This window comes from Schistocerca gregaria, chromosome 5 (assembly GCF_023897955.1).
Source record: "Schistocerca gregaria isolate iqSchGreg1 chromosome 5, iqSchGreg1.2, whole genome shotgun sequence".
Classification (NCBI taxonomy): domain Eukaryota; kingdom Metazoa; phylum Arthropoda; class Insecta; order Orthoptera; family Acrididae; genus Schistocerca; species Schistocerca gregaria.
The window spans coordinates 242,078,124-242,094,191 of NC_064924.1; the positions used below are offsets into that span (position 1 = coordinate 242,078,124).

At 44.3% G+C, this 16,068-nt stretch overlaps 1 protein-coding gene across 1 annotated transcript in view; it reads left to right on the plus strand.

Moving 5' to 3' along the window:
* The window catches only part of LOC126272789 (tRNA (adenine(37)-N6)-methyltransferase), a 107,953-nt gene extending 92,166 nt beyond the window's left edge, over window positions 1–15,787 (plus strand). Inside the window, exons 5-6 of the mRNA XM_049975939.1 lie at window positions 9,512–9,707; window positions 15,013–15,787. Of these exons, the coding sequence (XP_049831896.1) occupies window positions 9,512–9,707; window positions 15,013–15,385 (569 nt within the window). The 3' untranslated portion in view covers window positions 15,386–15,787. The remainder of the gene's footprint in view (window positions 1–9,511; window positions 9,708–15,012) is intronic.
* The last annotated feature ends 281 nt before the right edge of the window (window positions 15,788–16,068 follow it).

A 16,068-nucleotide genomic window follows, 5' to 3' on the forward strand; every position in this document is an offset into this window, starting at 1 on the left:
CAAATGCTCTACACTGTTGTCTCTTCATGTAGCGCTGATGGTACTAAACTTAATCCAACAATCATTTTCAAGAGCTAAACAATATCAAAAACTTCTGAAATACCACCAGGTGATGGTGTTCGTGTACATGACAAGAGTTGGATGGATGAAACTGGTATGGAATTAAGGATTAACAGAGTATGGGAGAGAAGGAAAGGTGCTTTATTGAAAAAAAGTTCTTTTCTTGACCTAGATCAGTTTAGTATTGTAAGAAAAATTCTTTGAAAGAGAAATTGTGACAGGGAAATACAGAGTTTGCTGTTATTTCAGGTGGATTTACTTAACAATTGCAATCTCTTGATGTCTCGGTAAATAAACCATTTAAAGTGTGTACGAGAGAGGAATGGAACAAATGGATGAGAGATTAAACACAACATGAATTCAAGCCAAAGGGAGCTTTAAAATGACCTACTATCAAACAAGTGTGTCAGTGGATGAAACAGTCATAGCCTAGAGTGAGAGAAGACATTATTGTTAAATCTTTCAAGAAGTGCAGCATGATAGTTTAGCTTTGCAGTCCAGTAATAAAAATGGTAAAAATGTTATTTTATGAAAAAAATTGCTTAAAATAGTCTGTAAAATACTGTATCACCACTCTGGGCTTACTCTATGTTGTTCATATGTCCAGCAATTTCATTGCTGTTGGCTTGAAATATAATCCCAGTGTGACGCTTAAAATTTGATTTGTAATCATGAAACCATCAGCGACAAACTGATAAAAGATAAAAATGGCTGAAAGAAATGATCGGGCAATGGTTATCTCTCTCTCTCTCTCTCTCTCTCTCTCTCTCTCTCTCTCTCTCACACACACACACACACACACACACACACACACACACACACACACTACGGTCACAGCAACTACTGCTGTATGAGAAGCAGCTGGGAGACAGAAACAGTTCAGCAATTCTTCTGGAAAACCTGGTATTTTGCGAATTACATTATACTCAGAAAAATTAGGAAAGTCTCAGTGAATTTCATATAATCTCAGGCAATACTATGTTTTTAACCTTGCATTGGAATGTAGTTTTATTGAGTTCTGTAAATCACAAATTTTAAAATACTTGGTGTTTCAAAGTGTAGTAATTATATGAATATTATTTTACATGAATTATCAGTGTTTAAATACTGTGGTTAAACTGCTGCCTCATGGTAATATATCTCAATTCAGAGGAAAGAAAAGTCATTTTATTTTGGTGGTATGCTCCATCCATCCTGCACACTCACCATTAATTTATCAGAGCTTCTTAAGACACCATCTTCCTCCCCATACCTGGAATTCTCAGGGTTTTCTTTTTTCCTAATTTTAATAGCCACTGTGAGAAAACTATCTCACTTCCTGCACATGTTGGTGGTGTTCTGAAGTGCCGCATAAATTCCTGCATTCCAGATGGATGTCATGCTTACCAGAAATGCACTGACAACCCAGTGACACATGAACTCAAGTTAAACGAGATTAGAGAAACTATGGGCAGCCTTTCAGAGGTTGCATCTACATAGGTGTTTAACATGCGCATTGCATCATATAAGAGAGACGTAGAGATGTGTTGTGGCTGCAACAGCTTGCCAGCAACAGTGACCCAGTCAACAACTGTGATGCCCAAAAGCACTCCCAAGACAATGGAGACCACACAGCAACTTTAATCTTGCTACAAGAAACAATTCTGCTGTAGCAACCTACAGTGGGGTGATATTAAATCTGAAATTAGGCTACAGAGAACTTTCAAGTGTTAATTTATTGTAGCTAATATAACCCAACCAATCTAATCCAATAGGGTTTCCTGTTGACCTCATATTTGACGTTTATAATAGGTGCATCCTGGATGTAACAACTTTATTAAGAATGATCAGCCAGCTAATTCCAACTATGCATTTCATTACAGATCTGTCTCCACTCTTGCAGCTGGTGATGGAAGTACTGCCAATTATGTGGCCAATGGGTGTGGCAGACACCCTATGTCATTCAACAGTACACCCTATAATGATTACAGCTAGCCCCTCTCTCTTCTCTAGATCTCAGAACCATGGTCCAAACAAACATCAGATTTGCATGGCAGTGTTCAACACAGTGGATCATGTAAGCCCAGCACATTTGTTGGAAAACATATGGACATCACCACTGCATTTGGTGGCAAAGAAGCCAGTTGGAGTCAGAGTGTCCTCTTACTTTTTATACAGATTTTTTTCATGTCGGAGCTTGACAAGGCTTCTAAACAAATCCCAGTCCCCAGAGGAGAGTGTGGATTCTTTTAAGTGACATATATGCTATACAGTGCTGCAACACTTTTCAAAATTTATTGGTGAGATGCTAAGATACCTCGACTTCTATTTCTTTGACATTGATGATGTGCAGGTGGTACTATCTTCACCAGAAGAACACAAATATAATTTTCAAAAAGCTTTCTGCCACTTCGTTGACTATTAAATACTACTGAATCTCACCAAATTACTTATCCTCACTATTGAAGTGACGTTCATCAGACTCACGATATCCGCCACTGCCATATACCCACCTCCAGATCAGTTTGCCATTCTGAGGATGTATTTGGTTCTGATGACAGTGCAATAGCTTTGTCAATACATAGGCATGATAAATGTCTTTCTCTGCTTTATATCTCACGATACTGAAATCCAAGCAATCCTAGCTGGCCTGACAGTGCATCGTTCATTTCCGCTGATGTGGAATAATGATCTACAGAAGGCATTTGAAGCATGACAAGCAAGCCTGGCGTGGGTTACAGCACTTGAATGTCCTGCTACTGAAGCCTGTATGGAAGTCTTCTCAAATGCTTTGGCATGTTCTGTGAGTGTAGTTCCGCAGCAGTGTTCTCTAAAAAGCCAAAAGAAAAACTGTGTTCTTGGCCAATTTCTTGTACAGAACTCGTGGCTGCCTATGAGGCTGTAAAATATTTCAGGTTTATAACCGAAGGCCTCTCCCTCACCATATATACCAGCTATTGCCCCCTGACATTCAAATTTTCATATTGTTGTTGTTGTTGTCTTCAGTCCTGAGACTGGTTTGATGCAGCTCTCCATGCTACTCTATCCTGTGCAAGCTGCTTCATCTCCCAGTACCTACTGCAACCTACATCCTTCTGAATCTGCTTAGTGTACTCATCTCTCGGTCTCCCTCTACGATTTTTACCCTCCACGCTGCCCTCCAATGCTAAATTTGTGATCCCTTGATGCCTCAAAACATGTCCTACCAACCGATCCCTTCTTCTAGTCAAGTTGTGCCACAAACTTCTCTTCGCCCCAATCCTATTCAATACCTCCTCATTAGTTACGTGATCTATCCACCTTATCTTCAGTATTCTTCTGTAGCACCACATTTCGAAAGCTTCTATTCTCTTCTTGTCCAAACTAGTTATCGTCCATGTTTCACTTCCATACATGGCTACACTCCAAACAAATACTTTCAGAAACGACTTCCTGATACATAAATCTATATTCGATGTTAACAAATTTCTCTTCTTCAGAAACGCTTTCCTTGCCATTGCCAGTCTACATTTTATATCCTCTCTACTTCGACCATCATCAGTTATTTTACTTCCTAAATAGCAAAACTCCTTTACTACTTTAAGTGTCTCATTTCCTAATCTAATTCCCTCAGCATCACCCGATTTAATTTGACTACATTCCATTATCCTCGTTTTGCTTTTGTTAATGTCTCCTTTCAAGACACTGTCCATTCCGTTCAACTGCTCTTCCAAGTCCTTTGCCGTCTCTGACAGAATTACAATGTCAGCGGCGAACCTCAAAGTTTTTACTTCGTCTCCATGAATTTTAATACCTACTCCAAATTTTTCTTTTGTTTCCTTTACTGCTTGCTCAATATACAGATTGAATAACATCGGGGAGAGGCTACAACCCTGTCTCACTCCTTTCCCAACCACTGCTTCCCTTTCATGCCCCTCGACTCTTATTACTGCCATCTGGTTTCTGTACAAATTACAAATAGCCTTTCGCTCCCTGTATTTTACCCCTGCCACCTTTAGAATTTGAAAAAGAGTATTCCAGTCAACATTGTCAAAAGCTTTCTCTAAGTCTACAAATGCTAGAAACGTAGGTTTGCCTTTTCTTAATCTTTCTTCTAAGATTAGTCGTAAGGTCAGTATTGCCTCAAGTGTTCCAACATTTCGACGGAATCCAAACTGATCCTCCCCGAGGTCTGCATCTACCAGTTTTTCCATTCGTCTGTAAAGAATTCGCGTTAGTATTTTGCAGCCGTGGCTTATTAAACTGATAGTTCGGTAATTTTCACATCTGTCAGCACCTGCTTTCTTTGGGATTGGAATTATTATATTCTTCTTGAAGTCTGAGGATATTTCGCCTGTCTCATACATCTTGCTCACCAGCTGGTAGAGTTTTGTCATGACTGGCTCTCCCAAGGCCTTCAGTAGTTCTAATGGAATGTTGTCTACTCCGGGGGCCTTGTTAAGACTCGGGTCTTTCAGTGCTCTGTCAAACTCTTCACGCAGTATCGTATCTCCCATTTCGTCTTCATCTACATCCTCTTCTATTTCCGTAATATTGTCCTCAAGTACATCGCCCTTGTATAAGCCTTCTATATACTCCTTCCACCTTTCTGCCTTCCCTTCTTTGCTTAGAACTGGGCTGCCATCTGAGCTCTTGATATTCATACACGTGGTTCTCTTCTCTCCAAAGGTCTCTTTAATTTTCCTGTAGGCAGTATCTATCTTACCCCTTGTGAGATAAGCTTCTACATCCTTACATTTGTCCTCTAGCCATCCCTGTTTAGCCATTTTGCACTTCCTGTCGATCTCATTTTTGAGACGTTTGTATTCCTTTTTGCCTGCTTCATTTACTGCATTTTTATATTTTCTCCTTTCATCAATTAAATTCAATATTTCTTCTGTTACCCAAGGATTTCTAGCAGCCCTCGTCTTTGTACCTACTTTATCCTCTGCTGCCTTCACTACTACATCCCTCAGAGCTATCCATTCTTCTTCTACTGTATTTCTTTCCCCTATTCCTGTCAATTGTTCCCTTATGCTCTCCCTGAAACTCTGTACAACCTCTGGTTCTTTCAGTTTATCCAGGTCCCATCTCCTTAATTTCTCACATTTTTGCAGTTTCTTCAGTTTTAATCTACAGGTCATAACCAATAGATTGTGGTCAGAGTCCACATCTGCCCCTGGAAATGTCTTACAACTTAAAACCTGGTTCCTAAATCTCTGTCTTACCATTATATAATCTATCTGATACCTTTTAGTATCTCCAGGGTTCTTCCACGTATACAACCTTCTTTCATGATTCTTAAACCAAGTGTTAGCTATGATTAAGTTGTGCTCTGTGCAAAATTCTACTAGGCGGCTTCCTCTTTCATTTCTTAGCCCCAATCCATATTCACCTACTATGTTTCCTTCTCTCCCTTTTCCTACACTCGAATTCCAGTCACCCATTACTATTAAATTTTCGTCTCCCTTCACTATCTGAATAATTTCTTTTATTTCATCGTACATTTCGTCAATTTCTTCATCATCTGCAGAGCTAGTTGGCATATAAACTTGTACTACTGTAGTAGGTGTGGGCTTCGTATCTATCTTGGCCACAATAATGCGTTCACTATGCTGTTTGTAGTAGCTTACCCGCATTCCTATTTTCCTATTCATTATTAAACCTACTCCTGCATTACTCCTATTTGATTTTGTGTTTATAACCCTGTAGTCACCTGACCAGAAGTCTTGTTCCTCCTGCCACCGAACCTCACTAATTCCCACTATATCTAACTTTAACCTATCCATTTCCCTTTTTAAATTTTCTAACCTACCTGCCCGATTAAGGGATCTGACATTCCACGCTCCGATCCGTAGAATGCCAGTTTTCTTTCTCCTGATAACGACATCCTCCTGTGTAGTCCCCGCCCGGAGATCCGAATGGGGGACTATTTTACCTCCGGAATATTTTACCCAAGAGGATGCCATCATCATTTAATCATACAGTAAAGCTGCATGTCCTCGGGAAAAATTACGGCTGTAGTTTCCCCTTGCTTTCAGCCGTTCGCAGTACCAGCACAGCAAGGCCGTTTTGGTTAATGTTGCAAGGCCAGATCAGTCAATCATCCAGACTGTTGCCCCTGCAACTACTGAAAAGGCTGCTGCCCCTCTTCAGGAACCACACGTTTGTCTGGCCTCTCAACAGATACCCCTCCGTTGTGGTTGCACCTACGGTACGGCCATCTGTATCGCTGAGGCACGCAAGCCTCCCCACCAACGGCAAGGTCCATGGTTCATGGGGGGAGGCAAATTTTCATAGCTCCCAGAAATTTCATTGCCCATTTCACAACATTCAGTACAATGTTGGAGCCGAAAATGTTGTTGCTAACGCTATCCAAAGTCAACTAATTGATTTCAGTTTGCAGCTAACAGTGCAGAACAACACAGAATTGAAGGACAAGGCCACTCATTTGCATGCATGCCACTTCCATGTGCTGATATAATAGTGTGTTGTGACAAAGCAACATATCAGCTACAGCTGTACATACCTGCATCACTACACTGCTGCAGATTCAAGTCTTTGCGTGGACTAAGCTGTCCAGGTATCCACGCTGTATGAGGGCACCAACAACACTGTCCTTCTATGGCCTGCTGTGGAGAAAGTCTGCCGCTCATGGACGCAGGAATATCCCTTGCCAGAAATGAAAAGTGACACATCATATAAAGGAACCACTCTTGAACTTGGTTACTCCCAGAGACAATTTTGCACACCTACAAAATCATCTCATCGGCCTGTTACCTATTTCTCGCAGTTTCTGCTACTGTCTGATGGTGACTGACAAGTTCACAAGGTGGCCAAAAGTTTTACCCGTACAAGATCAGACAGCAGAGAGTATGTATGACTTGACTTGCAGTTGGGTAGTGCATTTCAGCTTACAAACCAGATTACATCCGCTGCAGCTTTGTGTATGGCAAGCCTCTGCAGTTGCCAGGTAAGTTCGTTTTTTCATCTGTCACATGTGTCTGCACAACAGCTCTATTTGTTGTGAACCTCTGGAAAAATATGGTACCTTGTGCCACAACAAACAATCCACATTTGTTTTCATCCCTGGGCACTACGGAACTCATCTTTCTGCGCAGAAGCCAATTGTGTAAAGCTTTGGAGCCATCTTACCAAGACCACTTCCTGTTTGTATGTAAACTGGCACCAATGATGATGCAATATGAATGACAAGTGTGGTTCTGCCTGGAGCTGCAGGCGATATATAAACTAACAGTTGTCATTTTTTTCTATTTCTCGCAATAAAAGTCCCTTGTAAAGGGACTTTTGTAATGGTATCAGCATTGCACTCTTGTATGACGAGGGATTGGATCAGAGATTTACTAGGTACTCTGGCAGACTTTGTGTGGTGAGAACATTAGGTTGCACCTTGCTGTTGATCCGACCAGATGGTAATTATAAGCACTACATGTATCCCACTTCCTCATCATATCTGGACTGAAGCTGGCACAATACTTACCAGTGTACAATATGGGACCTTCTCTCTGTGACACCTCCGCTTCATCTTATCTCTCTTCTTGTCCTCACAGTTGGTGGGTCTCTTGTCCTTGGGTCTGAGTGACCTGCCCTTACTTCTTAACCTTCCCCGGCTTATCCCTGTTTTCTCTCTGAGGAAGAAACTAATAGTTCTGAAAGCTAGTGTAATTACTTGTACCTTTATAGGTGTATGTTAGCAGTACTAAGAATTTTGCTCCTGAGGGTAAAAACTGACCAGCTCTTCTGTCTCATAATTTCCCTACTTCAAATGAAATTGTTGTGTGTCAAAACTGATTGTCGCTGAGAAACCTAGCATGTTGACATTATTTTAAGACATACATTTTCAAGAAACTTAAAAGATTATATGTAAGAAGCTTGAAATATTTATAAATTGCAAATATGCTCTAAAAACTGAAATTTGATTCGATTTCTGAATATGTTAAAACATGTACAGCAAAAAGGTTTCTCTCATTTGCAACAGAAACTTATGGAGGATGTATATACTTAGATGCTTGAAAGGCTACTTTTGGACCAGCTTTTTGAAGAGGAAGATTATAAATGTGTGTAGGAAACTGTCTTAAGCCCTGTTGCAGTAAGCTGCATTGATAATCACATGTTGTGCATGTCTTTTATAACCCAAGCCCCTGAACTGAACAACAAAAGGAGAAAGCTACACATAAAAAAGAGACTGCCACACCATTGTTAAAGACTATCTCTGACATAGTTAATCAATTAAGTGCTCTCTCATCTTCTGCGGAATAGGTACTAGTTTTACTCTTTTTTAAAATCACACTGAAGAATACCTAGTGAAGGAAGTTAAATAAACAAACTGAAGAAAGTGGAGCTAAAGCAAGAACTTAAAGTAGTTGACACAGGATGGTGTGCTTATATCAGTAGAAGACATTCCCTTGCATGAAGCATCTCAGTATATTGTGTAAAATGTAGCCCTTTATGCATCTGAGCTTTTTAGTGAATTTACATTAGATAGCCTTTTTTTACTGCTGAGTAAACAGTTAGTACCATAAGCTACAATAAAAGTTTCATAAGTAAATGCAGATTTTAAAATGGAAAGTAAAAAAAAATTATGCTTAATCTGCATGTATTGTTTCTTTAATAATGCAATATATCGTAGAGCTAGAATGAAAGTGCATTTTAATGTTAGATTTTTACCCGGTAATAGTGTGTACACTTCAATAAAGCTTTCAGATGGAGTAATGTCTGTGTGTTTATCTTTCTAGGGCAGTATTTTACCCCACTCTTCTCATTTGCCAGATAGTTGCTTACAAATTCACACCTATTTTTTATTTACTTATTTGGAGTTAATGTCAAACAGTACTTCAGAACATGGGGAAAGGGATGCAGTAATAGAGAACTGAGTATGACAGAGTTGTAGCCTGTCATCTGTATTACTCAGTCTATAAATAGAGCAAGCAGTAATGTCGTACAACTCTGCTAAAATAAGGGGTTGACTGACCAGGCACATCATGAACCATCAAGGAATATATAACTATGTTACTGAGTGTGGGGATACAAATTGTAGAGAGGAAGCAAGATTAGACAACTGTAAGCAGTCTGAATAAGTGCAGATTGCTGTGATGAAGAAACATGTATAGGATAGCCTGACATGGAGCACAATCTCTAACTGAAGACTGCTGCAACAATACTGCAGTTATGTAATTTCCCACAGAATTACATTTCATAGTTAATACTTTCAACATTTAATTAACAAATATGAAACATTATGAAGTCTGTATGATAATAAAAGCCTTTTTTTATGAGTAAATTGATTTACTATCGAAATTGTCATTATAGTCAGAGTTCGTTGTACAAGTATTTAACAAGTCTTACGTATGTCGTTAGCATGAGTCATTGAAACTTTTTTTCCCTTTTTTTTATGTTGGTAAACCCCTTTCATTCAGAATACATATGTAGTCTCTGTTAACCATTTTTATTAAGCACCTATTGCTTGTTTTAGGCTGTGAAAGCGAAGCAGATACATCGTTAATGGTACCAGAAGGAGCTGCAGACAGTATTTCAGTTGTGTTCCCATCACACACTGAACGTATGGTGGCCGAGGGGGTAACTGCTCCAGCTCCCACGGCACGAATGGGAGAGAGAGAGGCTCCAGATGGAGAAGAAGAAACAGCAGATTCTTCTCAATCAGCTGGCAGGTAAACAAACAACACAGTTCAAAGCACTGTGATTATTTAGGTCGGGGTATTACTGATCTCATATAGTTTCTATGCCAAAAACACAACTGACCTTTTTCATGGGCTTTGTGGTTTGCTGCCAGTAATCTGTCAGTTTCATACAAGTCACTAAACATTCCACACTGGTAGTTTTCCTATGTCTGTAACTCACAATTGCAAAAGCCATCGGAACCATTTTCAAAATCCAGTATACAATGATTTGATGCGTATCATGGAATAGCTTGAGTGTGTGTATTCCTAATTTCATAGTATGGTCAGCTCATCATCTCCACAGTTTTCCCCTGAACGTCATGGATGCAGATTTGGTTCCTCTTCACCATCAGCAGAACGAAATGCTGCACTACTTAAACAGTGGTAGAGTTTTCCCTTCAGAACTGGCACAGTGCCATATTAATCATATTAATGCAGGTTTTTCCAGTATTTTCATTAGTGCAAGTATTTTTCTGATTTTGAATCTATTATAAAAGATCTAAATGCTACACCATTGTCTTACAGTCTGCAATTGAGCTATCAAATTTGATGATTTCCATCTTGATGTAAACAAAAATTTATCACTGTCATTAGTGAGGCAGTCACTGTTCACAACACACAACTATTGTGTTAGCCACTATATGTTTGAAAAATCAGCAATGACAGTTGGCTGAACTTTCCATCAGTGGTGTAATTATCTTGGATGTAATTATTTTGCAAGTTCTGGGCTGTTTTAAATGATTTTCAGGATTGCAAAGAAATCATAAAGAGAGTGCAGTTGATGTTGTATATTAATTTTATTTTATTGTGCATTGTAATTCATGAAGCTTTTTATATAGGTTTAGAAAGGCTGTTTTTCCACAAATGTTCAGTATGTACCATTCATTGTCATTTTTCATTTATGCAATAGTCAATATCTTCCTTCACATGCACCATGTCAACAGCGATGTTTAGGAAGGCAGCTTGGATGTGCTGCTTCAGTTCCAGGACAGATAGACTTGATATTTAACACATAATCACATGAAGATATAGCAATACTGGGTCTGGCAAACATGGCGACCAGGTTAAAAATATTTGACCACCAGCTGTCCTGTGTCCAATGCATTGCTGTGGCAGATGTTTTAAAAACACTTTGGCATCTCTATGGTGCTGCACCATTCTGTTGTGGTGTAAAATCATTACAGCCATTCCTTAAGCTTGTCCAGCTCTGACAGCTCCTGGCACTATCTGTTCGGTGAAGAAGAGTTTCATCTTCACTATAGCACATAACATTCACTTTGCAGGAGTCACACATGTTCCACATAACAGTGCACATTTTCTGCTCCTCTGTAGTGAATGTTTCATTCAGCTTTGCACCTGCATGAGAGGTTGCTTCATCACTAAAAACTAGTGTCACTGAATCAATCTTGTTACAGATGGTCTTGCAGTGTGGTGCTACGTTTTAACCACAGGCTTTTGTAGTTACCTGCTAAAGCTGTGTCAAGTTTTAAACAACATGACTCACCTTCTGCTGTCTACATAACAAATGTCATAATGTAGGTTTAGGTATGTTCAGTGCTCTGCTGCCTATTGTACTCATTGTTTTAGGGCTCTGGAGATAAGTTTCCTTTATCCTATTAACTACTACTTCATATGCAGTGCGACATCCAGATCCAAAATCCTGACAGTCACTGGACTTACCATATTCATATGCACCAGTCGTGATGTGAACCACCAGAGTGATGCCTTGTTCCCTACAACGTATGGTTATATTAAAAGGTGTGCTTTGTAAATGCACGTAGGACATATTAAATTCATTCAAAAATATATGAAATTCTTATTTTCCCCCTAAAAATATTTGTTTATTCATTGCTATTCATGTAATTGGTCATCTCATGTTTTAGGTATGCAAGTGTGTATGAAAAGAATACAAATTTTCTGGCAAATATTTATCTTCAAGAGGTGAATTTCCAAGGGCTGACATTAGACACTTACAAATTAGGATCAGCTATAAATAACTTTTGTAACTTAAAATTTCCTTCGTTGGAGAAGAAAGCCTTTTTGCGACTCCTCCCCTTCCCGTCTAGCGTTTTCGCAACCCCTCCCCTTCCCCTCTAGCCTTTTCGCAACCCCTCCCCTTCCCCTCTAGCCTCTTCGCAACCCCTCCCCTTCCCCTCTAGCCTCTTCGCAACCCCTCCCCTTCCCCTCTAGCCTTTTCGCAACCCCTCCCCTTCCCCTCTAGTCTTTTCGCAACCCCTCCCCTTCCCCTCTAGCCTTTTCGCAACCCCTCCCCTTCCCCTCTAGCCTTTTCGCAACCCCTCCCCTTCCCCTATAGCCTTTTCGCAACCCCTCCCCTTCCCCTCTAGCCTTTTCGCAACCCCTCCCCTTCCCCTCTAGCCTTTTCGCAACCCCTCCCTTTCCCCTCTAGCCTTTTCGCAACCCCTCCCCTTCCCCTCTAGCCTTTTCGCAACCCCTCCCCTTCCCCTCTAGCCTTTTCGCTCCCCCTCCCCTTCCCCTCTAGCCTTTTCGCTCCTCCTCCCCTTCCCCTCTAGCCTTTTCGCTCCCCCTCCCCTTCCCCTCTAGCCTTTTCGCTCCCCCTCCCCTTCCCCTCTAGCCTTTTCGCTCCCCCTCCCCTTCCCCTCTAGCCTTTTCGCTCCCCCTCCCCTTCCCCCTCTAGCCTTTTGGCCCCCCCTCCCCTTCCCCTCTAGCCTTCTCGCTCCCCCTCCCCATCCCCTCTAGCCTTTTCGCTCCCCCTCCCCTTCCCCTCTTGCCTTCTCGCTCCCCCTCCCCTTCCCCTCTAGCCTTTTCGCTCCCCCTCCCCTTCCCCTCTAGCCTTTTCGCTCCCCCTCCCCTTCCCCTCTAGCCTTTTCGCTCCCCCTCCCCTTCCCCTCTAGCCTTTTCGCTCCCCCTCCCCTTCCCCTCTAGCCTTTTCGCTACCCCTCCCCTTCCCCTCTAGCCTTTCCGCTACCCCTCCCCTTCCCCTCTAGCCTTTCCGCTACCCCTCCCCTTCCCCTCTAGCCTTTTCGCCCCCCCCTCCCCTTCCGCTCTAGCCTTTTCGCCCCCCCTCCCCATCCCCTCTAGCCTTTTCGATCCCACTCCCCTTCCCCTCTAGCCTTTTCGATCCCCCTCCCCTTCCCCTCTAGCCTTTTCGATTCCCCTCCCCTTCCCCTCTAGCCTTTTCGATTCCCCTCCCCTTCCCCTCTAGCCTTTTCGATCCCCCTCCCCTCCCCCTCTAGCCTTTTCGCTCCCCCTCCCCTCCCCCTCTAGCCTTTTCGCTCCCCCTCCCCTTCCCCTCTAGCCTTTTCGCTCCCCCTCTCCTTCCCCTCTAGCCTTTTCGCTCCCCCTCCCCTTCCCCTCTAGCCTTTTCGCTCCCCCTCCCCTTCCCCTCTAGCCTTTTCGCTCCCCCTCCCCTTCCCCTCTAGCCTTTTCGCTACCCCTCCCCTTCCCCTCTAGCCTTTCCGCTACCCCTCCCCTTCCCCTCTAGCCTTTCCGCTACCCCTCCCCTTCCCCTCTAGCCTTTTCGCCCCCCCCCCTCCCCTTCCGCTCTAGCCTTTTCGCCCCCCCTCCCCATCCCCTCTAGCCTTTTCGATCCCACTCCCCTTCCCCTCTAGCCTTTTCGATCCCCCTCCCCTTCCCCTCTAGCCTTTTCGATTCCCCTCCCCTTCCCCTCTAGCCTTTTCGATTCCCCTCCCCTTCCCCTCTAGCCTTTTCGATCCCCCTCCCCTCCCCCTCTAGCCTTTTCGCTCCCCCTCCCCTCCCCCTCTAGCCTTTTCGCTCCCCCTCCCCTTCCCCTCTAGCCTTTTCGCTCCCCCTCTCCTTCCCCTCTAGCCTTTTCGCTCCCCCTCCCCTTCCCCTCTAGCCTTTTCGCTCCCCCTCCCCTTCCCCTCTAGCCTTTTCGCTACCCCTCCCCTTCCCCTCTAGCCTTTCCGCTACCCCTCCCCTTCCCCTCTAGCCTTTCCGCTACCCCTCCCCTTCCCCTCTAGCCTTTCCGCTACCCCTCCCCTTCCCCTCTAGCCTTTCCGCTACCCCTCCCCTTCCCCTCTAGCCTTTTCGCCCCCCCTCCCCTTCCGCTCTAGCCTTTTCGCCCCCCCCTCCCCTTCCGCTCTAGCCTTTTCGCCCCCCCTCCCCTTCCGCTCTAGCCTTTTCGCCCCCCCTCCCCTTCCGCTCTAGCCTTTTCGCCCCCCCTCCCCTTCCGCTCTAGCCTTTTCGCCCCCCCTCCCCTTCCGCTCTAGCCTTTTCGCCCCCCCTCCCCTTCCGCTCTAGCCTTTTCGCCCCCCCTCCCCATCCCCTCTAGCCTTTTCGATCCCACTCCCCTTCCCCTCTAGCCTTTTCGATCCCCCTCCCCTTCCCCTCTAGCCTTTTCGATTCCCCTCCCCTTCCCCTCTAGCCTTTTCGATACCCCTCCCCTCCCCCTCTAGCCTTTTCGATCCCCCTCCCCTTCCCCTCTAGCCTTTTCGCTCCCCCTCCCCTTCCCCTCTAGCCTTTTCGCCCCCCCTCCCCTTCCCCTCTAGCCTTTTCGCCCCCCCTCCCCTTCCCCTCTAGCCTTTTCGCCCCCCCTCCCCTTCCCCTCTAGCCTTCTCGCTCGCCCTCCCCTTCCCCTCTTGCCTTCTCGCTCGCCCTCCCCTTCCCCTCTTGCCTTCTCGCTCGCCCTCGCCTTCCCCTCTTGCCTTCTCGCTCGCCCTCCCCCTTCCCCTCTAGCTTTTTCGCTCCCCCTCCCCTTCCCCTCTAGCTTTTTCGCTCCCCCTCCCCTTCCCCTCTAGCCTTTTCGCTCCCCCTCCCCTTCCCCTCTAGCCTTTTCGCTCCCCCTCCCCTTCCCCTCTAGCCTTTTCGCTCCCCCTCCCCTTCCCCTCTAGCCTTTTCGCTCCCCCTCCCCTTCCCCTCTAGCCTTTTCGCTCCCCATCCCCTTCCCCTCTAGCCTTTTCGCTCCCCCTCCCCTTCCCCTCTTGTCTTCTCGCTCACTCTCCCTCTTGCCTCCTCGCCCCCACCTTGCCTTCTCGCTCTCCCTCCCCTCCCCTCCTCCTCTTGCCCCATCTCCTTCCCCCTCTTGCCACCGCCCCCTCTCCCCTTGCCAGCTCCCTCTCCCCCTGTCGCCACCTCCCCCTCTTGCCACCTCCCCCTCCCCCTCTTGATGCCACCTCCCCCTCCCCCTCTTGATGCCACTTCCCCCTCCCCCTCTCGCCACCTCCCCCTCCCCCTGTCGCCACCTCCCTCTCCCCTCCCCCCTCCCCCTGTCGCCACCTCCCCCCTCCTGCCGCCATGTATCACTGATTAATGGAAATATTCAAGTATCTTTTTTCTCCTGTGTATCTGTTTCAAGGATGGCTGCAAGGGATGTAGTGCGTGTTCCACAGTGGGTCACCCATTCACCAACTCCAGAACTGAACGTAGCTTTCAGTGAAAGAGCCCGTGCTCAGTTGGAGAGTTTAGCAGCAGAAACTGGTTCTGATGGGACAGGAGCCACAGCAGAAACGATTGCAGCAGTGCTGCGGGAGGATCCTCGTTCTGTGTATCTACGTCGGCGTTGGGGAAGCCAATTCTACACTTTCCTTATAGCAGATCTCCATGTGAGTTGTAAATTTGATGATTCTGCGCATACAGTGAATGTTTTCCAGGTGCGTCCAGCAGGGAAAATGTGTGAATGTGGCCATCTCGAATGGCAATGCAGTTTACATGGCACAACCTCAGAATAGACACTATCTTCTTCTGATTGGACAAGATGTGAAAAGGCTGTACAGGTGCAATGTAACTCATTAGTTTAAACTGAATTGTGCTTCCTATGGACTACAGAGCTCTTTCTTATATTTTTTTCTGGTAAGCAGCCTGGGCAATTGTGTTTTAAGAGTACTGTTGCACATGTGTGCCGATTTGACCTTCACTGTGGAATGCCATGTATTTGCCAAACACAACAACATTGCTGTTGTGCTTCTGCAGTACAGACACAAATTTAATGAAGTAGTTGGACGTTTAATTTATTATTGAAGATTATCTTCAAAGGCGTAAGAACTTTGCACTTCCGTAAAAATACGGCACTCTTGTAAACTATGTAAAAATATTATGGAATCAGATAAATATTAAATATGTTGATTATGCAATTATTTGTTTTCGTTTTAAAATATAGATGTGCATTTGCTCATCATGAATTAAGTATATGCCATATCTTTTAAAGGCTAACTACTGACTTTAGTATAGTGTAAGTGTAATATATAGAGTATGTGTATTTTGTCCTTGCATTCTCCTTATCAACTCCACAGCTGAGCTGATAAATCTGAGCTGACCAGGTACGTAACAAATTACTGTATGGATGTGTGTTGTAAGTATATAAATTTATTACATTTTCACTTGCTTGCAGCTGTATTACTATTGGGATAAAATT